The 16,146-nt window shown below is 45.6% G+C and overlaps 1 protein-coding gene across 6 annotated transcripts in view; it reads right to left on the bottom strand.

Moving 5' to 3' along the window:
• Nucleotides 1–16,146, bottom strand: part of TBCE (tubulin folding cofactor E) — a 271,869-nt gene that overhangs the window by 170,234 nt on the left and 85,489 nt on the right. For 5 of the 6 annotated variants that reach the window (XM_075338202.1, XM_075338204.1, XM_075338203.1 and 2 more), the window contains 2 exons: nucleotides 14,489–14,591; nucleotides 2,244–2,320 (listed from right to left, as the gene is read on the bottom strand). The exons of the other annotated variant lie outside the window; for it this stretch is intronic. In XM_075338202.1, the coding sequence (XP_075194317.1) occupies nucleotides 2,244–2,320; nucleotides 14,489–14,591 (180 nt within the window). The remainder of the gene's footprint in view (nucleotides 1–2,243; nucleotides 2,321–14,488; nucleotides 14,592–16,146) is intronic. 6 annotated transcript variants of the gene reach the window in all.

Genomic DNA, 16,146 nt, shown 5'->3' with positions numbered 1-16,146 from the left:
CTACACAAAGCAGTGTGTTTCAGGTGTGCATTAAAATCCATCCATAACCATGTCTCTAATTAACTGAAATGTTTCCAATAACCCTATCAGAAGCTTCTAAAGACATGACATCATATGGGCTGTCCCATATTTTTTAAAGGCATAGTACTCTTAGTGTATGTAAACCTTTGACTTTGCAGAAAGTAATAAAAATGCCTTAAAACATTCTCTCTCTCTCTCTATGTTCTGGTATTTGGCAAAATTGTTAGCACCCTCATCTTAATATTTGGTTGCACACCCTTTGGAATAAATAACTGTAATCAATCGCTTCCTATAACTATCAACAAGCTTCTTACACCTCTGGAATTTTGGACCAGTATTCTTTTATAAACTGCTCTAGGCCTCTCATTTGAAGGGTGCCTCTTCCGAACTGCAAATTTAAGATTTTAGTTTGCGCTGACACTGACGCACCCTGAGCCTGCAGGTCAGCTTGAATTTCTTTGGAACTTGATTGGGACTAATCCACCATCTCTACTATCCTGTGTTGCAACCTTTCAATTTTTCCTCTGCTGTCAACGTCCAGGGAGAATACCATGTTAACCTGAAAATAAGCCCTACCTCTGAAAATAAGCCCCAGCATGAATTTTCTGCCTCTTAACCCAAAAATAAGTCGTAGTCACGGTTCAATAATTAAATATCCATGCAGCTAAAAAAAGTTAAACGAATACTGAAGGACACTTTAGTATAGAAAGCAGACACCCCCCAAAGGAGACCAGAAAGAAGACATCTGATGACGAACAGGAGGACCTGCAGTGGAACGCATCAAGGACCTGCAGTGGAACACACACCCACACATATCAAATTGCCCACACAATCACTACATATTGGGATAGGATCTTGGAGATGGGAATACCCCTTTAACCCTCCCACACAGTAATAATCCCTGATCTTCACTTGTGCAAGCCAGATATGCTGCATCATCATAGTGTACACTATCAAATTTTTATTAATTTATTTTACTCCAAAGCGCTTTAAAGACATCATCATCCACTATGAAGCAACTTGCAAGGAGTTTTCAATTATAACGGAAAAAAAACGAAACCTGGAAAATTAAAATTATATTCTAGCAAAAACCACGGCAAAACCACCAGCAAAGTCACTTCAGGAAAAAGACCGTTACAAATACTGCTATGTTGATACATAAGGCAAAAGAGAATCTGTCTTATGTCTCAACAGATGGCCACTTGCAGTTTCACATTACTGGTCTCTCAGAAGCAGACAAAAAAAACACAACTATCACCCCCTCTATACTAACCCATCCTAGAGTATATCTCTCCTCTAAGCCCTTTGTATTTCACCCTATCCTACTGTAAATCCTCTCAGAGCCTCTATACAAAGCACAATATGAAGTATATCACTTCTCTCAGTTCCCTGTATAAATCCTTTTCCTGCAGTAAATCACTTCTTAGTTAGCAGCACACCTACCGCTTCTTGGTAGGAGTATAAAACTGTAATGAAGGAAGCGCAACACTTTTCTGTAACATCATCCCTCAGAGTAGAAGCTCCTTTGTAGACACATCCCAGAGCACAACTTTGCTGGTAAGATGCCATACTGCACTGCATATGATTGACCAGGAGTTGAGATTACTCCAGAACTGTTCCAAGGGCAACTACAGAGTTAATGGAGCCTTAAGGGTCATCTTTATGGGGGTGGCATGTGCAAAACATTGCAGATTTTAAAATGGGTTATTTTGGTACAAAGTAATAAATATATGTGTACTACAGTCGGTTGGTGCGAACTGATTCACATGTCCAACAGTGGTCTGTTGCTGCTTTACAGGAGAGGGCATACCACCAATTACGTAATGATGTCCGCTGCTCTTCTTACTGTTAGCCGGCCTGGCGCAATGTTATTGTTGCGGCGTGATACACATGATGTCAAGCCATTATAGGGTAATCATAAGAGTCGCAGACTTTAGCCATCAAGAGATAATACTCCCTCTCCTGTGCAGCGGTCAAAGACCAACGTCATGGCTAATGGAATGGGATGTGAGAAGAAATGAGCACCAACTCTTCTGTGTATGTTATGAGACAATATTGATTTTTGTGAATAAACCCTTTAAACACAAACTAACAATGTGATAAACCTAAACAATTGGAAGAAAATATAATATTCTGCAACATAAAAGCACCAAAGCAAGTATTACAGTGTAAATGTCCTGCAATCTTGTAAATTTCCACAAAGTTTCAATTTAAGACTTTACCTTTCTAAGCAAGTGATGTTGTTTGACGACAGGTGCAGCTCTTCAAGAGAAGGCCACATAACCGCACACTGTAAAACCTTTCAGATACAAGAAAAAAAAAAAAAAAAAAAAGATTGATCTCTGACTAAGCAAAAGATTTATAAAATAAAATAATATATAAATAAAAACCACAATCACCTTACAGGTCTGCTTTATAGAATACTTGTATTCCATATGAAATAACCATTCTGGAGAACAGGTTTATATTGCAGCATTCGCCTATTAAACTAACAAATGGGCATTACCATTCACATCTTCTACACATTCTGTGCTGTAAGCACTTATTAGACATTGTGTAGGAACTTCAAGCTAGAACCATGCTGCGGGCCCCATACCTGCCATCTTGATCTTTTTGTAACCTTCACCACATGCTGAGCTCCATAGTAAAACCCTAATTTCTCTATATACAAAAATATAATGGTATTGCCATATAAAACATGTGATCAAATGCAGCTTAAAAATTCCCTAAGGGCCTAAGAAATGAAGCAAAACATAAAACACACTACAGTACTCTGGGTGCAAAAAACAAGATCTCAACTCTATTGACCAACGTCAACTACGTTGTGGTGTCCACCTGCAGAATACGCATGTGCCCTAAAATAGTACAAAACAGAGCACACGCTAACATTCTGCTCCATTACAGTCAATGGCCCGGTCGGTGCATGCGTCCGAAACATGCTTTGCGGGGTGGGGGAGGGGCGGTTCAAACGGATGCCCCGATGGCACCACTAAACTTAAGGCAAAACGCAGTTTGAAAGGGGCCTTATTTGGCTCTGTTGACCGAAAAGGAACACCGGTAAGGCTCTTGAAACAAGGAGAGAAAACAACGAAGACGCAAAAACGAAATATTCTCCTCATTAAAGTATTAAATTTAAATTCAGGGAAAGGTCCTCTTTAACCTGGTTTTCCGAGAATATGATAAAAATAGCCACTGTGACATTTTAAACTGTAATCTGTCCTTATGAGTCCGGATGGGCTGCCGCTTGAAGAAACAAAGATAGAGACATATGTCTCAACATTCAGAAAAGCAACATTGTGGTCTGATTGCCTTACTCGGCCATGGAGCAGAGCTGTAATAAGGAAAACAAAACATCCTCAGATGAATGGGCTGAATTTTCCTTCTTCAGTCCTCCTTTCTACTTAGTTTTCAAGTTCTGCTATTATGTCAGGCTGACAAAGAAGAATGAGTTTACAAATAAGTATGGGGAGGACTGAGGTGGGTGAAAAATAGCCAGTTCCACTGGACGAAGGGAATTTTGTTTACTTACCGTAAATTCCTTTTCTTCTAGCTCTAATTGGGAGACCCAGACAATTGGGTGTATAGGCTATGCCTCCGGAGGCCGCACAAAGTATTACACTCAAAAGTGTTAAGCCCCTCCCCTTCTGCCTATACACCCCCCGTGCTCCCACGGGCTCCTCAGTTTTGGTGCAAAAGCAAGAAGGAGGAAAAAGAATTAAAAACTGGTTTAAAGTAACTTCAATCCGAAGGAATATCGGAGAACTGAAACCATTCAACATGAACAACATGTGTACACAAAAAAACAGGGGCGGGTGCTGGGTCTCCCAATTAGAGCTAGAAGAAAAGGAATTTACGGTAAGTAAACAAAATTCCCTTCTTTGTCGCTCTATTGGGAGACCCAGACAATTGGGACGTCCAAAAGCAGTCCCTGGGTGGGTAAAATAATACCTCGTAAGAGAGCCGTAAAACGGCCCTTTCCTACAGGTGGGCAACCGCCGCCTGAAGGACTCGTCTACCTAGGCTGGCATCCGCCGAAGCATAGGTATGCACCTGATAGTGCTTCGTGAAAGTGTGCAGGCTCGACCAGGTAGCCGCCTGACACACCTGCTGAGCCGTAGCCTGGTGCCTCAAAGCCCAGGACGCGCCCACGGCTCTGGTAGAATGGGCCTTCAGCCCTGAGAGAACCGGAAGCCCAGCCGAACGGTAAGCTTCGATAATTGGCTCCTTGATCCACCGAGCCAGGGTTGATTTGGAAGCCTGTGACCCTTTACGCTGGCCAGCGACAAGGACAAAGAGTGCATCCGAGCGGCGCAGGGGCGCCGTACGAGAAATGTAGAGTCTGAGTGCTCTCACCAAATCTAATAAGTGCAAATCCTTTTCACATTGGTGAACTGGATGAGGATAAAAAGAAGGTAAGGAAATATCCTGATTGAGATGAAAGGGGGATACCACCTTAGGGAGAAATTCCGGAACCGGACGTAGAACCACCTTGTCCTGGTGAAACACCAGGAAAGGGGCTTGGCACGACAACGCTGCTAGCTCAGACACTCTCCGAAGAGAAGTGACTGCTACTAGAAAAACCACTTTCTGCGAAAGTCGTGAGAGGGAAATATCTCTCATTGGCTCGAATGGTGGTTTCTGAAGAACCATCAGCATCCTGTTTAGATCCCAGGGTTCCAACGGCCGCTTGTAAGGCGGAACTATGTGACAAACCCCCTGCAGGAACGTGCGTACCTGTGGAAGTCTGGCTAGGCGCTTCTGGAAAAAACACAGAGAGCGCTGAGACTTGTCCCTTAAGGGAGCCGAGCGACAAACCCTTTTCCAGTCCAGATTGAAGGAAGGACAGAAAAGTAGGTAATGCAAATGGCCAGGGAGAAAAACCCTGAGCAGAGCACCATGACAGAAAAATTTTCCACGTCCTGTGATAGATCTTGGCGGACGTTGGTTTCCTAGCCTGTCTCATAGTGGCAATGACGCCTTGAGATAACCCTGAAGACGCTAGGATCCAGGACTCAATGGCCACACAGTCAGGTTGAGGGCCGCAGAATTCAGATGGAAAAACGGCCCTTGAGATAGCAAGTCTGTTCGGTCTGGTAGTGCCCACGGTTGGCCGACCGTGAGATGCCACAGATCCGGGTACCACGACCTCCTCGGCCAGTCTGGAGCGACAAGGATGGCGCGGCGGCAGTCGGCCCTGATCTTGCGTAACACTCTGGGCAACAGTGCCAGCGGAGGAAACACATAAGGGAGCTGAAACTGCGACCAATCCTGAACTAAGGCGTCTGCCGCCATAGCTCTGGGATCCTGAGACCGTGCCATGAACATTGGTACCTTGTTGTTGTGCCGGGACGCCATGAGGTCGACGTCCGGCACCCCCCAGTGGCAACAGATCTCCTGAAACACATCCGGGTGAAGGGACCATTCCCCTGCGTCCATGCCCTGGCGACCGAGATAATCTGCTTCCCAGTTTTCCACGCCTGGGATGTGAACAGCGGATATGGTGGAGGCCGTGGCTTCCACCCACATCAAAATCCGCCGGACTTCCTGGAAAGCTTGCCGGCTGCGTGTGCCGCCTTGGTGGTTGATGTATGCCACCGCTGTGGAATTGTCCGACTGAATTCGGATCTGCTTGCCTTCCAGCCACTGCTGGAACGCTTTCAGGGCAAGATACACTGCCCGTATTTCCAGAACATTGATCTGAAGCGAGGACTCTTGCTGGGTCCACGTACCCTGAGCCCTGTGGTGGAGAAAAACCGCTCCCCACCCTGACAGACTCGCGTCTGTCGTGACTACTTCCCAGGATGGGGGTAGGAAGGATTTCCCCTTCGATAATGAAGTGGGAAGAAGCCACCACCGAAGGGAAGCTTTGGTCGCCTGAGAGAGGGAGACGGTCCTGTCGAGGGACGTCGGCTTCCTGTCCCATTTGCGTAGGATGTCCCATTGAAAGGGACGCAGGTGAAACTGCGCGAAAGGGACTGCCTCCATTGCTGCCACCATCTTCCCCAGGAAGTGCATGAGGCACCTCAAGGGGTGTGACTGGCCTTGAAGGAGAGATTGTACCCCTTTCTGTAGTGACTGCTGCTTGATCAGCGGAAGCTTCACTATCGCTGAGAGGGTATGAAACTCCATGCCAAGATACGTCAGTGATTGGGCCGGTGTCAGATTTGACTTTGGAAAATTGATGATCCACCCGAAACCCTGGAGAGTCTCCAGGGTAGCGTCGAGGCTGCGTTGGCATGCCTCTTGAGAGGTGCCTTGATTAGCAGATCGTCCAAGTACGGGATCACCGAGTAACCCTGCGTGTGTAGGAGCGCTACTACAGTAGCCATAACCTTGGTAAAAACCCGTGGGGCTGTTGCCAGGCCGAACGGCAGTGCCACGAATTGCAGTTGTTCGTTTTCTATGGCGAAGCGCAAGAAGCACTGGTGTTCTAGAGCAATCGGTACGTGGAGATAAGCATCTTTGATATCGATCGATGCAAGGAAATCTCCTTGGGACATTGAGGCGATGATGGAGCGGAGGGATTCCAGCCTGAACCGTCTGGCTTTTACGTGTTTGTTGAGCAGTTTCAGGTCCAGGACCGGGCGGAAAGACCCGTCCTTCTTTGGGACCACAAACAAGTTGGAGTAAAAACCGTGGCTCTGTTGCTGGAGAGGAACAGGGATCACCACTCCTTCTGCCTTCAGAGTGCGCAGCGCCTGCAGAAGAGCCTCGGCTCGCTCGGGAGGCGGGGATGACCTGAAGAATCGAGTCGGGGGACGAGAGGTGAACTCTATCTTGTAACCGTGAGACAGAATGTCTCTCACCCAGCGGTCTTTTATTTGTGGCAGCCAGGTGTCGCAAAAGCGGGAGAGCCTGCCACCGACCGAGGATGCTGCTAGAGGAGGTCGAAAGTCATGAGGAAGGCGCTTTGTTAGCGGCGCCTCCGGTGGTCTTTTTAGGACGTGACTTAGACCGCCATGCATCAGAGTTCCTTTGTTCTTTCTGAGACCTTTTGGACGAGGAGAATTGGGACCTGCCCTCGCCCCGAAAGGACCGAAACCTCGACTGCCCTCTCCTCTGTTGGGGTATGTTCTGTTTGGGCTGGGGTAAGCATGTATCCTTTCCCTTGGATTGTTTGATGATTTCATCCAAACGCTCGCCAAACAGCCTGTCGCCAGAAATTGGCAAACTGGTTAAGCGCTTTTTGGAAGCAGAATCTGCCTTCCATTCCCGTAGCCACAAGGCCCTGCGGAGTACCACCGAATTGGCGGCCGCAACCGCCGTACGGCTCGCAGAGTCCAGGACAGCATTAATAGCGTAAGACACAAATGCCGAGGTCTGGGTGGTAATGGATGCCACTTGTGGCACGGACGTGCATGTGGCTGCTTCAATTTGCGCTTGACCTGCTGGGATAGCTTGTAGCGCCCATACGGCTGCGAATGCTGGGGCAAAAGAAGCTCCGATAGCTTCATAGATGGATTTCAACCAGAGCTCCATCTGCCTGTCAGTGGCATCTTTGAGCGAGGCCCCATCTTCCACTGCAAGTATGGATCTAGCCGCTAGTCTGGAGATTGGAGGATCCACTTTGGGACACTGAGTCCAACCTTTAACCACGTCAGGGGGAAAAGGATAACGTGTATCCTTAAGGCGCTTAGAAAAAACGCTTATCTGGACAAGCATGGTGATTCTGGACTGCCTCTCTGAAATCAGAGTGGTCTAGAAACATACTCTGTGTACGCTTGGGGAACCTGAAACGGAATTTCTCCTGCTGAGAAGCTGACTCCTCCACCGGAGGAGTTGAGGGAGAAATATCCAGCATTTGATTGATGGACGCAATAAGATCGTTCACTATGGCGTCCCCGTCTGGAGTATTAAGATTGAGAGCGCCCTCAGGATCAGAATCCTGATCAGCTGTCTCCGCATCATCAACCAGAGATTCCCCCCGCTGAGACCCTGAACAATATGATGTCGAGGGAAATTCTAAGCGAGCCCGCTTAGTCGGTCTGGGACTGGGGTCTAAGTCAGAACCCTCAGCCTGGGATGTAGGAGATACCCCGGGAGGACATTGTTGGTCCAACTGAGGGGGGCCAAGGAACAATGATTCAACAGAGTCCCTTTGCTGAGATACCGGCCTGGACTGCAAGGCTTCTAGTATCTTAGCCATAGTCTCAGAGAGTTTTGCAAACTCAGTCCCCGTCACCTGGACAGTGTCAACAGGTGGCTCCCCCTGGGCCCCTCTTAGCAGAGACTCCGGCTGAAGAAGTGCCACAGGGGCCGAACATTGCACACAATGAGGGTCAGTGGAACCTGCCGGCAGCTGGGCCGTACAAGCGGCGCAGGCAGCATAATAAGCCTGTGTTTTGGCACCCCTGCCTTTGTGGGCGCCATGCTATTGTTTTCCCTGAGTAACACAATAGGGTATATAGCCAGAATGAACTGTGCTCATACAGTGAAAGAGTATACTATAAACAAATAATGTATCAATACACTACAGCACCATGGGGCTAGCACCAACAGGTGCTGCTTACCACCCGCTTTAAAGCGGTTGTGAGGCCACCAGAGACAGTGTCTGGGTCTCCCAGGGTTTGTCCCTCTCTGCAGCGTCGGAGGAGCTGACAGGAATGGCTGCGGCGTCCTGACGAGAGGAGGGAGCCGTGGGCGTGGCCGAGAGTGCGGGAACTGGTGCTCACACTGTGCACAGTGAGGGGGGTGGAGTATCGAAATCATACTCCAGCCCTCAGTGCTGCTCGTTCCTTGCAGCGTCCCGCCCTTCCCCTGCCTGTCAGGGCTGGGGGCGGGAGAAAAGGAAACTAGGCCGCAAGAAAGCCGGGGACTCGAGTATAAGCGTGGCCGCCGTAAAAGCGCGGCCGGCGCCGAAGTCCCCGGCGAACTACAAGTCCCAGCCGCGCCGCAGTTTCCCATGGCAGCGGCGGTTAGCGCGGTAGCCCCTACATATAAACACACTCAGCAACGCTGAGTGTGTAATGGCACAGTTTAACCCGGTCAGCGCCGCGGTCCCCGGTGCACTAGCACACACAGCAAAGCTGAGGTGTTGCCGTGCGCGGTCCCCACAGGGATACAGAGTACCTTCAAGTAGCAGGGCCATGTCCCTGAACGGTACCCGGCTCCTATCCAGCAGGCTCCACAGGAGTTGTGGATGAAGCACGGTCTCAGTGCCTGGAGACCGATAGGATCCCACTTCGCCCAGAGCCCTGAGGGGGATGGGGAAGGAAAACAGCATGTGGGGTCCAGCCTCCGTACCCGCAATGGATACCTCAACCTTAACAACACCGCCGACAAGAGTGGGGTGAGAAGGGAGCATGCTGGGGGCCCTATATGGGCCCACTTTTCTTCCATCCGACCTGGTCAGCAGCTGCTGCTGACCAATCTGTGGAGCTATGTGTGCGTGTCTGACCTCCTTCGCACAAAGCAAAAAACTGAGGAGCCCGTGGGAGCACGGGGGGTGTATAGGCAGAAGGGGAGGGGCTTAACACTTGAGTGTAATACTTTGTGCGGCCTCCGGAGGCATAGCCTATACACCCAATTGTCTGGGTCTCCCAATAGAGCGACAAAGAAAAGCTTTTTTTTCCCCTCGCTACAGTTCTGCTGCAAGGCTGAATGAGCAAATCAGGTCACAATGCTGCTCCTCTGACAGTTAAGACAAGTCTTGAAGCTGTGTGGCTTCAGGCGGCAACCCATCCTGACAGGACTGGGAGGGGTTGCAACATCAAATAAGTGAAATCAGACATTTTTATCACATGCTCGGAAATAACCTTCAGTAAAAATAGAATTGCTCTTTATAAAGCACAAGGCTCAACTAGAACTTCAGTCCTCCACTAACCAGTCTCACATAAAATTACAATCTTAATGTTTAACTTATTGAAGGGTAATAGAGAAACTACAAATGTGAAGTCAGATGATTGTAGAGGCAAAAAAAAAAAAAAAGTATTTTTGGTACTCACGGTATAAAAATCACTTCCTTTTAGCTTTCACTGGAGACACAGAAACCATGGTGAAGTCAGCTGTCACTTGGAGGCTGCCAGTAATAATACACCTTAAAAAAAAAAAAAGTTCTGTCTTCCCCACCAGGCTATACAGTGTCTACTGGTACCAAGCTACTCACTTGGTGAGGAAATGGTAAAACAAGCAAAAGAACAAAGAAAGAAAGAATAACCAGCATGAGAAAAGAAAGTGCACGCCCTAAAAAAGGTAGAGTTCTGTGTCCCTCAAGTATTAATTTAAGGATACGAGAAATATTTTATGGTGAAGACCAAAAATGATCATAGACACCATTAGATGTTACAAAGCAGTCTTTGGAGTGGGGAATAATAATAATAGCAGTAATATTATTATGTGTTGCAACAGAAAGAAAAGTAATCACTCAGACCACCAACCAAGTGACCGACAATTTCAGCACCTTCCAGTTAAGATTTCCAGTAAGCAATGGTTGCCTTATAGGTGGCCAAATGTCTGTGAGGGCCTTCTGCGATGACAAATAAGGCATCTGAATGTCAGAATGAAGCTCTGACTGTCAAGTAAAAGCACTCAGAGCTGATAATGTAAGGGTTGTGTAAAGATCTCTCTGAGGGATGAGGGGTTAAAGGACAGAAGGAAGGAAGGAAGGAAGGAAGGAAGGAAGGAAGGAAGGAAGGACAAAATGGTCATTTAAGTGGAAAGAAAGACACCACTTTAGGAAGAAAAGAAGGTTCCTGGCTGCAATATCTCCTTGTCTAAGTGAAGGACAAGGATCCTTCACTCTTTGTGGATCCTTTCATAAGTACCGCACGCCATACTGCCACAACACTGTGACTACACTGGTTATTCTTAGCTATGTTATATTGCAAAATCGGCATGCCCTGTATTGTTCTTTGAACACACAATTGTCTTCTTAAACTCACTACCTTGAGAAAGGCCCTCTCGAGCCGAAACATCATTTTTTTTTAGTTTTTTTCTGCCTTATTGCAATATAATCACCTGAAAACTCATATTTAGTGCAACTCTTCTCTAGCCTATGTGCCGAAGTTTTTTTCCTAGTAGGAAGCAATTTTGATTCACTGCAAAAATAGCGAAATATCTGGTGAGTGGGACAGATACAAACGTGGATGTAGACATCATGAATATATATCTAAACCAGAAATTCTCCGGGCTCTCAGAAAGCTAGGATGGCGTGAAGAGACTCCACCTTGAAGTGACGCAGTCGGCCCATTTTGTTACGCAACCTTAGGTCCAGAAGGGACCTTCTTGGGTATGACAAACAGATTAGGATTAAAGTCCCTCAATCACTCCAGAGGCTAGAACAGTACAAAAACCCCTGCTTGGAGGAGGGAAGATATGTCCCAGAAGAAATGAAAAGTAGGAGTAAGAGGGGGACGAGTTTTGAAGAAACAGGTGTATTAGAGAGAAGTTAATTCCATCTTGTACTTATGGGAGACAACCATTCTGACCCAGATGTCGTTTACTGTAAAAAAAAAAACACACATCCTGGAAGAGATGGGCATGACCGCTTGCACAAGGGGAGTCCCCTGGTGGGGATAGTAAGTCTTCGAGAGAAAATTATATTCTCATTAAACTTAGAGGCCTTGTATCCTGGATCCCATTGGCAATAATATGGGGTTGGTTTCAAAAGATGAGGAGCAGGGGGTCTATCTTGGTGATTAGGGCCATCTGCCAATGAGTACTGATGAAAAGGACAAAATTGATGAAGCACTTGTTTACCAAACGAGCGACTGGTCCTGGACTGTTGAAGAAAAAAGTGTTTTGTCACTGGTGGCATCCACAATAATCTTGTAATCTTGCCCAATTTGGCCCTAAACAGGGGACTCTGAAAGGAAGGTATGAAAGAGATTTCTTTGACCCAAGGTCCACCTTCCGTGTCTTCCGCCACATAATATATTGAAAAGCCACAATATTGCTTGTGGCTTAAGCCAAAGAGACGGCTTCATGCAAAGAAGCCTAGCAAATATATTGGACCAGATTCCTCACGCAGACCTCTAATTCAGCTCTCAAAGCTCCTGAAAGAATTAAAGATGCTTAGACACTCATAATTGCATAGGACAATTATTACTTATAGGTTTTAGCCAGAGTATTCATTTAATATTTTATCTAATAAAGAAGAATGAGTGCAGGTGAAACTGGATGCCTCCTTTTTTCCCTCCTGAAAGAATGCCAGAGCTTTTTGGCACAGGCGGCAACCACCTTGGCAACCCAAGTTGCAGTGAATGCTGGGCACAGGGTGGAGACTTTTGCCTCGAAGATGGACCTGGCCATGGACTTGATATATCTATCTGTAGGGTTTTTTAGAGACACTACATCCATGAGAAGGGTCATGGTTCTTGATAACAGATACTTGGGTGCCCACCACACAGTGGAGTGAACCAAGTCATTTAAATGTGCCCATTCCTTATCAAGCACCTTCACAAACTGCTCATGGTTGGAGAAACATCTAGCTGTACGTCTGCTATTTTCAAAGAGTCTTGTCTTTGGAGAGAGAGAAGCATCTGCCTCAGTGATCTATAGAGATTGGTTTACTGCCTGAATAAGACGGTCAATCATTTATTTTACTTCAAATGAGAGTCAGAGTCGGAGCTAGGCTCTGACCTCTGTGGAAACAAAACCTTAGAGGAAGAGGAGTGAGACCAAAACAATGTCCAAGTACATGCAGAGGTAGAGGAAGACCTGAAAGAAGTCACTTGTATCGCTTCCAAGATCTGACATGTTGACGTACAGTAGCTGGTGGGTAGAACGCACTCTGGGAAGTGGCAAAGTACCAGAGGCAGTAGAGATTTAAGCAGAGGTTCCACATTGTTAACCAAGGTCTGGGTCATTTTGGTTCAGCCACCGAATGCAATAAATCACAGGAGTCCCCTGAGTAGACTGTGGTGGAGTATGGGTGCAGGCAGCGCAGTTCACTACAAATTGGCCTGAGGGAACCGTTGGCTTACATAAGGCACCTGCATAATGGGTAACCAAGGCAAACTGGTGTGTGCAATCTTGTCTGGGCTCAGACATCATGAGACGTCAGAGAGAAACGGAAGTCAGAAAAGATAGCTTGTGCCAAGAAAGAGGAAGAGAGCTGCTGGCGCAACGTTAATATCAGTCTCCTATGTCGTGAAACTGAAATGACACAGAAGGGGGGCACAAATGGTGTCTTATCCGTTGGTACCAGAAAGAATTTAGTTAGGTGCACTAACCTGGTGCGGTTGTGTTATAGACACAACCACGTGTTGAGGAAGTCTGCTGCAGAACCCAGGAAGATAGCGTTGGAGGAGATGGAAGAAAATGGTTAATCCGCGCTGCCAGAAGAAGAATCCATGTACATTATTGATTTTCTTTCCTGAAAAAGGGGTTACACAGTTCCCAACGCGTAGAACAATAAAATCCAATGTTTTAATCCCCATTGATCTTCAGAGATCTTCTTCTGGCAGCACAGATTAACCCTAGTCCTCCATCTCCTCAAACAAGATCAGTCTCCTGGCAGACAAACTATCCGATGCTAGAGGGCGATTCTGTGTGTAGTGAGGCTGGGTGAGCAAAGGCCAGATGGTGACCAAGCTGTCAACAGCAATGTCCACTGGAGCAACATCCTTACAAAGACTCCAGAAAGATGGGTGCGCCCAGGGAATTTGGAATCTACACTTGTAGGGCAAGCCAGTTCAATCCTGATTGGCTGGAGAAGGGGTATAGTTTGATAGGAGCCGACTAAACCAAAATGAAGACAGGAACTAAATTAGATTCCAAGCCTCACTGGAGGTCATGCGGCATTGTGGGCACTGGGGCAACTGGAACAGAAGTGTTGCAGCCCACAAACTGCATGGGCACACAGGGACCACCAACTAGCAAGAAATGATGCCCAGGAGACACCAGCACATGAGCAATACATGGGCAGGAGCAAAAGGAAAATGACTGGACTTACTGCTAAACCACCAAGAGACTGATGCGAGCCAATCAGAAAGAAGTTGAGGCAGCAGTTAAAGGGAAGGCTAAGCGCAAGGCAGAACCGAAGCAAGAGACACACTTACCTGTCATGGGCCCATCTTTTCCTCCCAGCAAGAGGCCATGTGGGCAGCGGGCAGTCAGAACTCATAAATCAACAATGCAATGAAACTCATATCTGTGTCACTAAGTTAAATTGAGCAACTTGGTCCAGTAGCCAAGGTTTAGCCTTCTGGGGAGCAGTTTTTCTTTTTTTTTTTTAAAAAAATGTAAAAGTATTATTACTGTCAGCCTCCAGGTGGTTGCATAGCTGACAGATGGTTTCTAAGTCCCAGCATGTCCTTACATGCGGTAGGATGCTATATTAATTGTATAAGTGATTTTGATGTCCAGACAGAAAAAAAACCCTGTTATTATTCATCTGGCAATCATACATATAAAACATAACAGCGCTCCACTAGTATTCCCCTTCCAAAGCTTGTTTTGCGACATCAGCAGTGTTATTAGAGGTAAGCACCAAGTATAGCCAAGAAATCGTGCTGTGAAAGATTACCTCATTCCATGTTACTCCTGTCCGGTTAAGAGAAAGGGTTGCTAATTTTGCAAAAGAATTTGATAATGAACATGGATTTGATGAACGAAAAAGTTTGTTCTCACTGTAAAAAAACAAAACAAAACCACAAAGATTAGGAAGACCTTCTTCACATTCAGTTTTTTAAGGTTTGATCACTTGCTGAGTATAAATAACAGCCACAAGAGGAATAAAACAGATGCATATAGATAAGTGTTAGCTAAGGCTGGTTTCACATCAGCGTTTTTTTTGAAATGCGGCAGGAATGTTTTTTTTGCCACAAAAACGGATCAGTTTTTCATCCAATGCATTTTCAAATCGACTTGCGTTAACATGCGTTACTGGCTGGATCCGGTGACTTGCAGTTGTTTTACTTTTTTAAAAAATACAACATGTTGCGTTTTTCACCTGCGTCAACGGCAGGTCAACGGATCCTGTACATTGCGGCCATTGTTGAATGTAGTTCAATGTGCGCCGGATCCTGCTTGACTGTGTCTCTCTCACATGGAGAACACACATATGCCAAAATCACGGCACATGAAGAGCCATACGGACCTTCAACACGTCCGTGAAAAACGTGTGTGTACTCCACGTACGTGTGAAAGAGGCCTTAGACAGATATGAAGCCATACGTTCAGGTCAGGTGTCATGCAGTCAGTACCAGCACTGAGGTCCGTATACAGGCCCTGAAAAAAGCCCATCTGAATTTCTACAAATATTTAAAGCTTAGAAAGTAGCAAATAAAAAAAAACTACTTGGCAAGTGACCGCAAGCATGCAAATCAGACACTTGCTGTTATGTGATGACTGCTTGAACCAGCAAGCAAAGCAGCATCTTAACAGTGTGTATCTTAAATATGGTTAGGATTCAGAGACTTGCAGTGCTCAATTTAGGACATGTCTAATTTAGTAGAGAATTGTATTCCCAAAGAACAATGATGGAGCATCTTTCCTTAGGACTAAGTTTTGAGTTATTCCTCATTTATTCTTCCAAGAAATTTATGACTAAATTGATAACTGGGTGTTGCATGTTTGAGGTGAATGTAATATATATATATATATATATATATATATATATATATATATATATATATATATATATATATATATATATATATATATATATATATATATATATATATATATATATATATATATATATATATATACACACACTCTCAGTGGTAGACTGTACAAGTGACACCACTGGGATAACAAAAATAGTAACACCAGTGCGACTGATAACTTTTCACTTGTAGTAAGTTCATGAATACATAATTTGGATGGATAAAATCTATTGTACTTCTCAGTTTTCCTCCACTTTTTCCTTCCCTTTTTTCAGGAGCCATAACTTATTTTTCCATCGAAAAAGTCGCATGAGGCCTTTTTTACATTTTTTTTATTTTGTGCAACGAGTTGTAGTGAATAATATATTTTTCACATAACCATATATTGAATTTAAAAATCAGAAAGATTCCAATTTCACAACTAAGACCAGTGCAATTTTCGGTCAATTAAGTGGTATGAGGGCTTGTTTTTGTGTAGTGCGCTACTGTTTGTTTTTTTTTATACTATTTTAGGCTAGCTACAACAATTTGATAGCTTTTTCTTACATTTTTGCTGTAAGTGCGGTGAGCGAAA

Source organism: Anomaloglossus baeobatrachus, chromosome 3 (genome assembly GCF_048569485.1).
Source record: "Anomaloglossus baeobatrachus isolate aAnoBae1 chromosome 3, aAnoBae1.hap1, whole genome shotgun sequence".
Taxonomy (NCBI): Eukaryota; Metazoa; Chordata; class Amphibia; order Anura; family Aromobatidae; genus Anomaloglossus; species Anomaloglossus baeobatrachus.
This window is presented reverse-complemented; position numbering and strand designations above follow the sequence as displayed.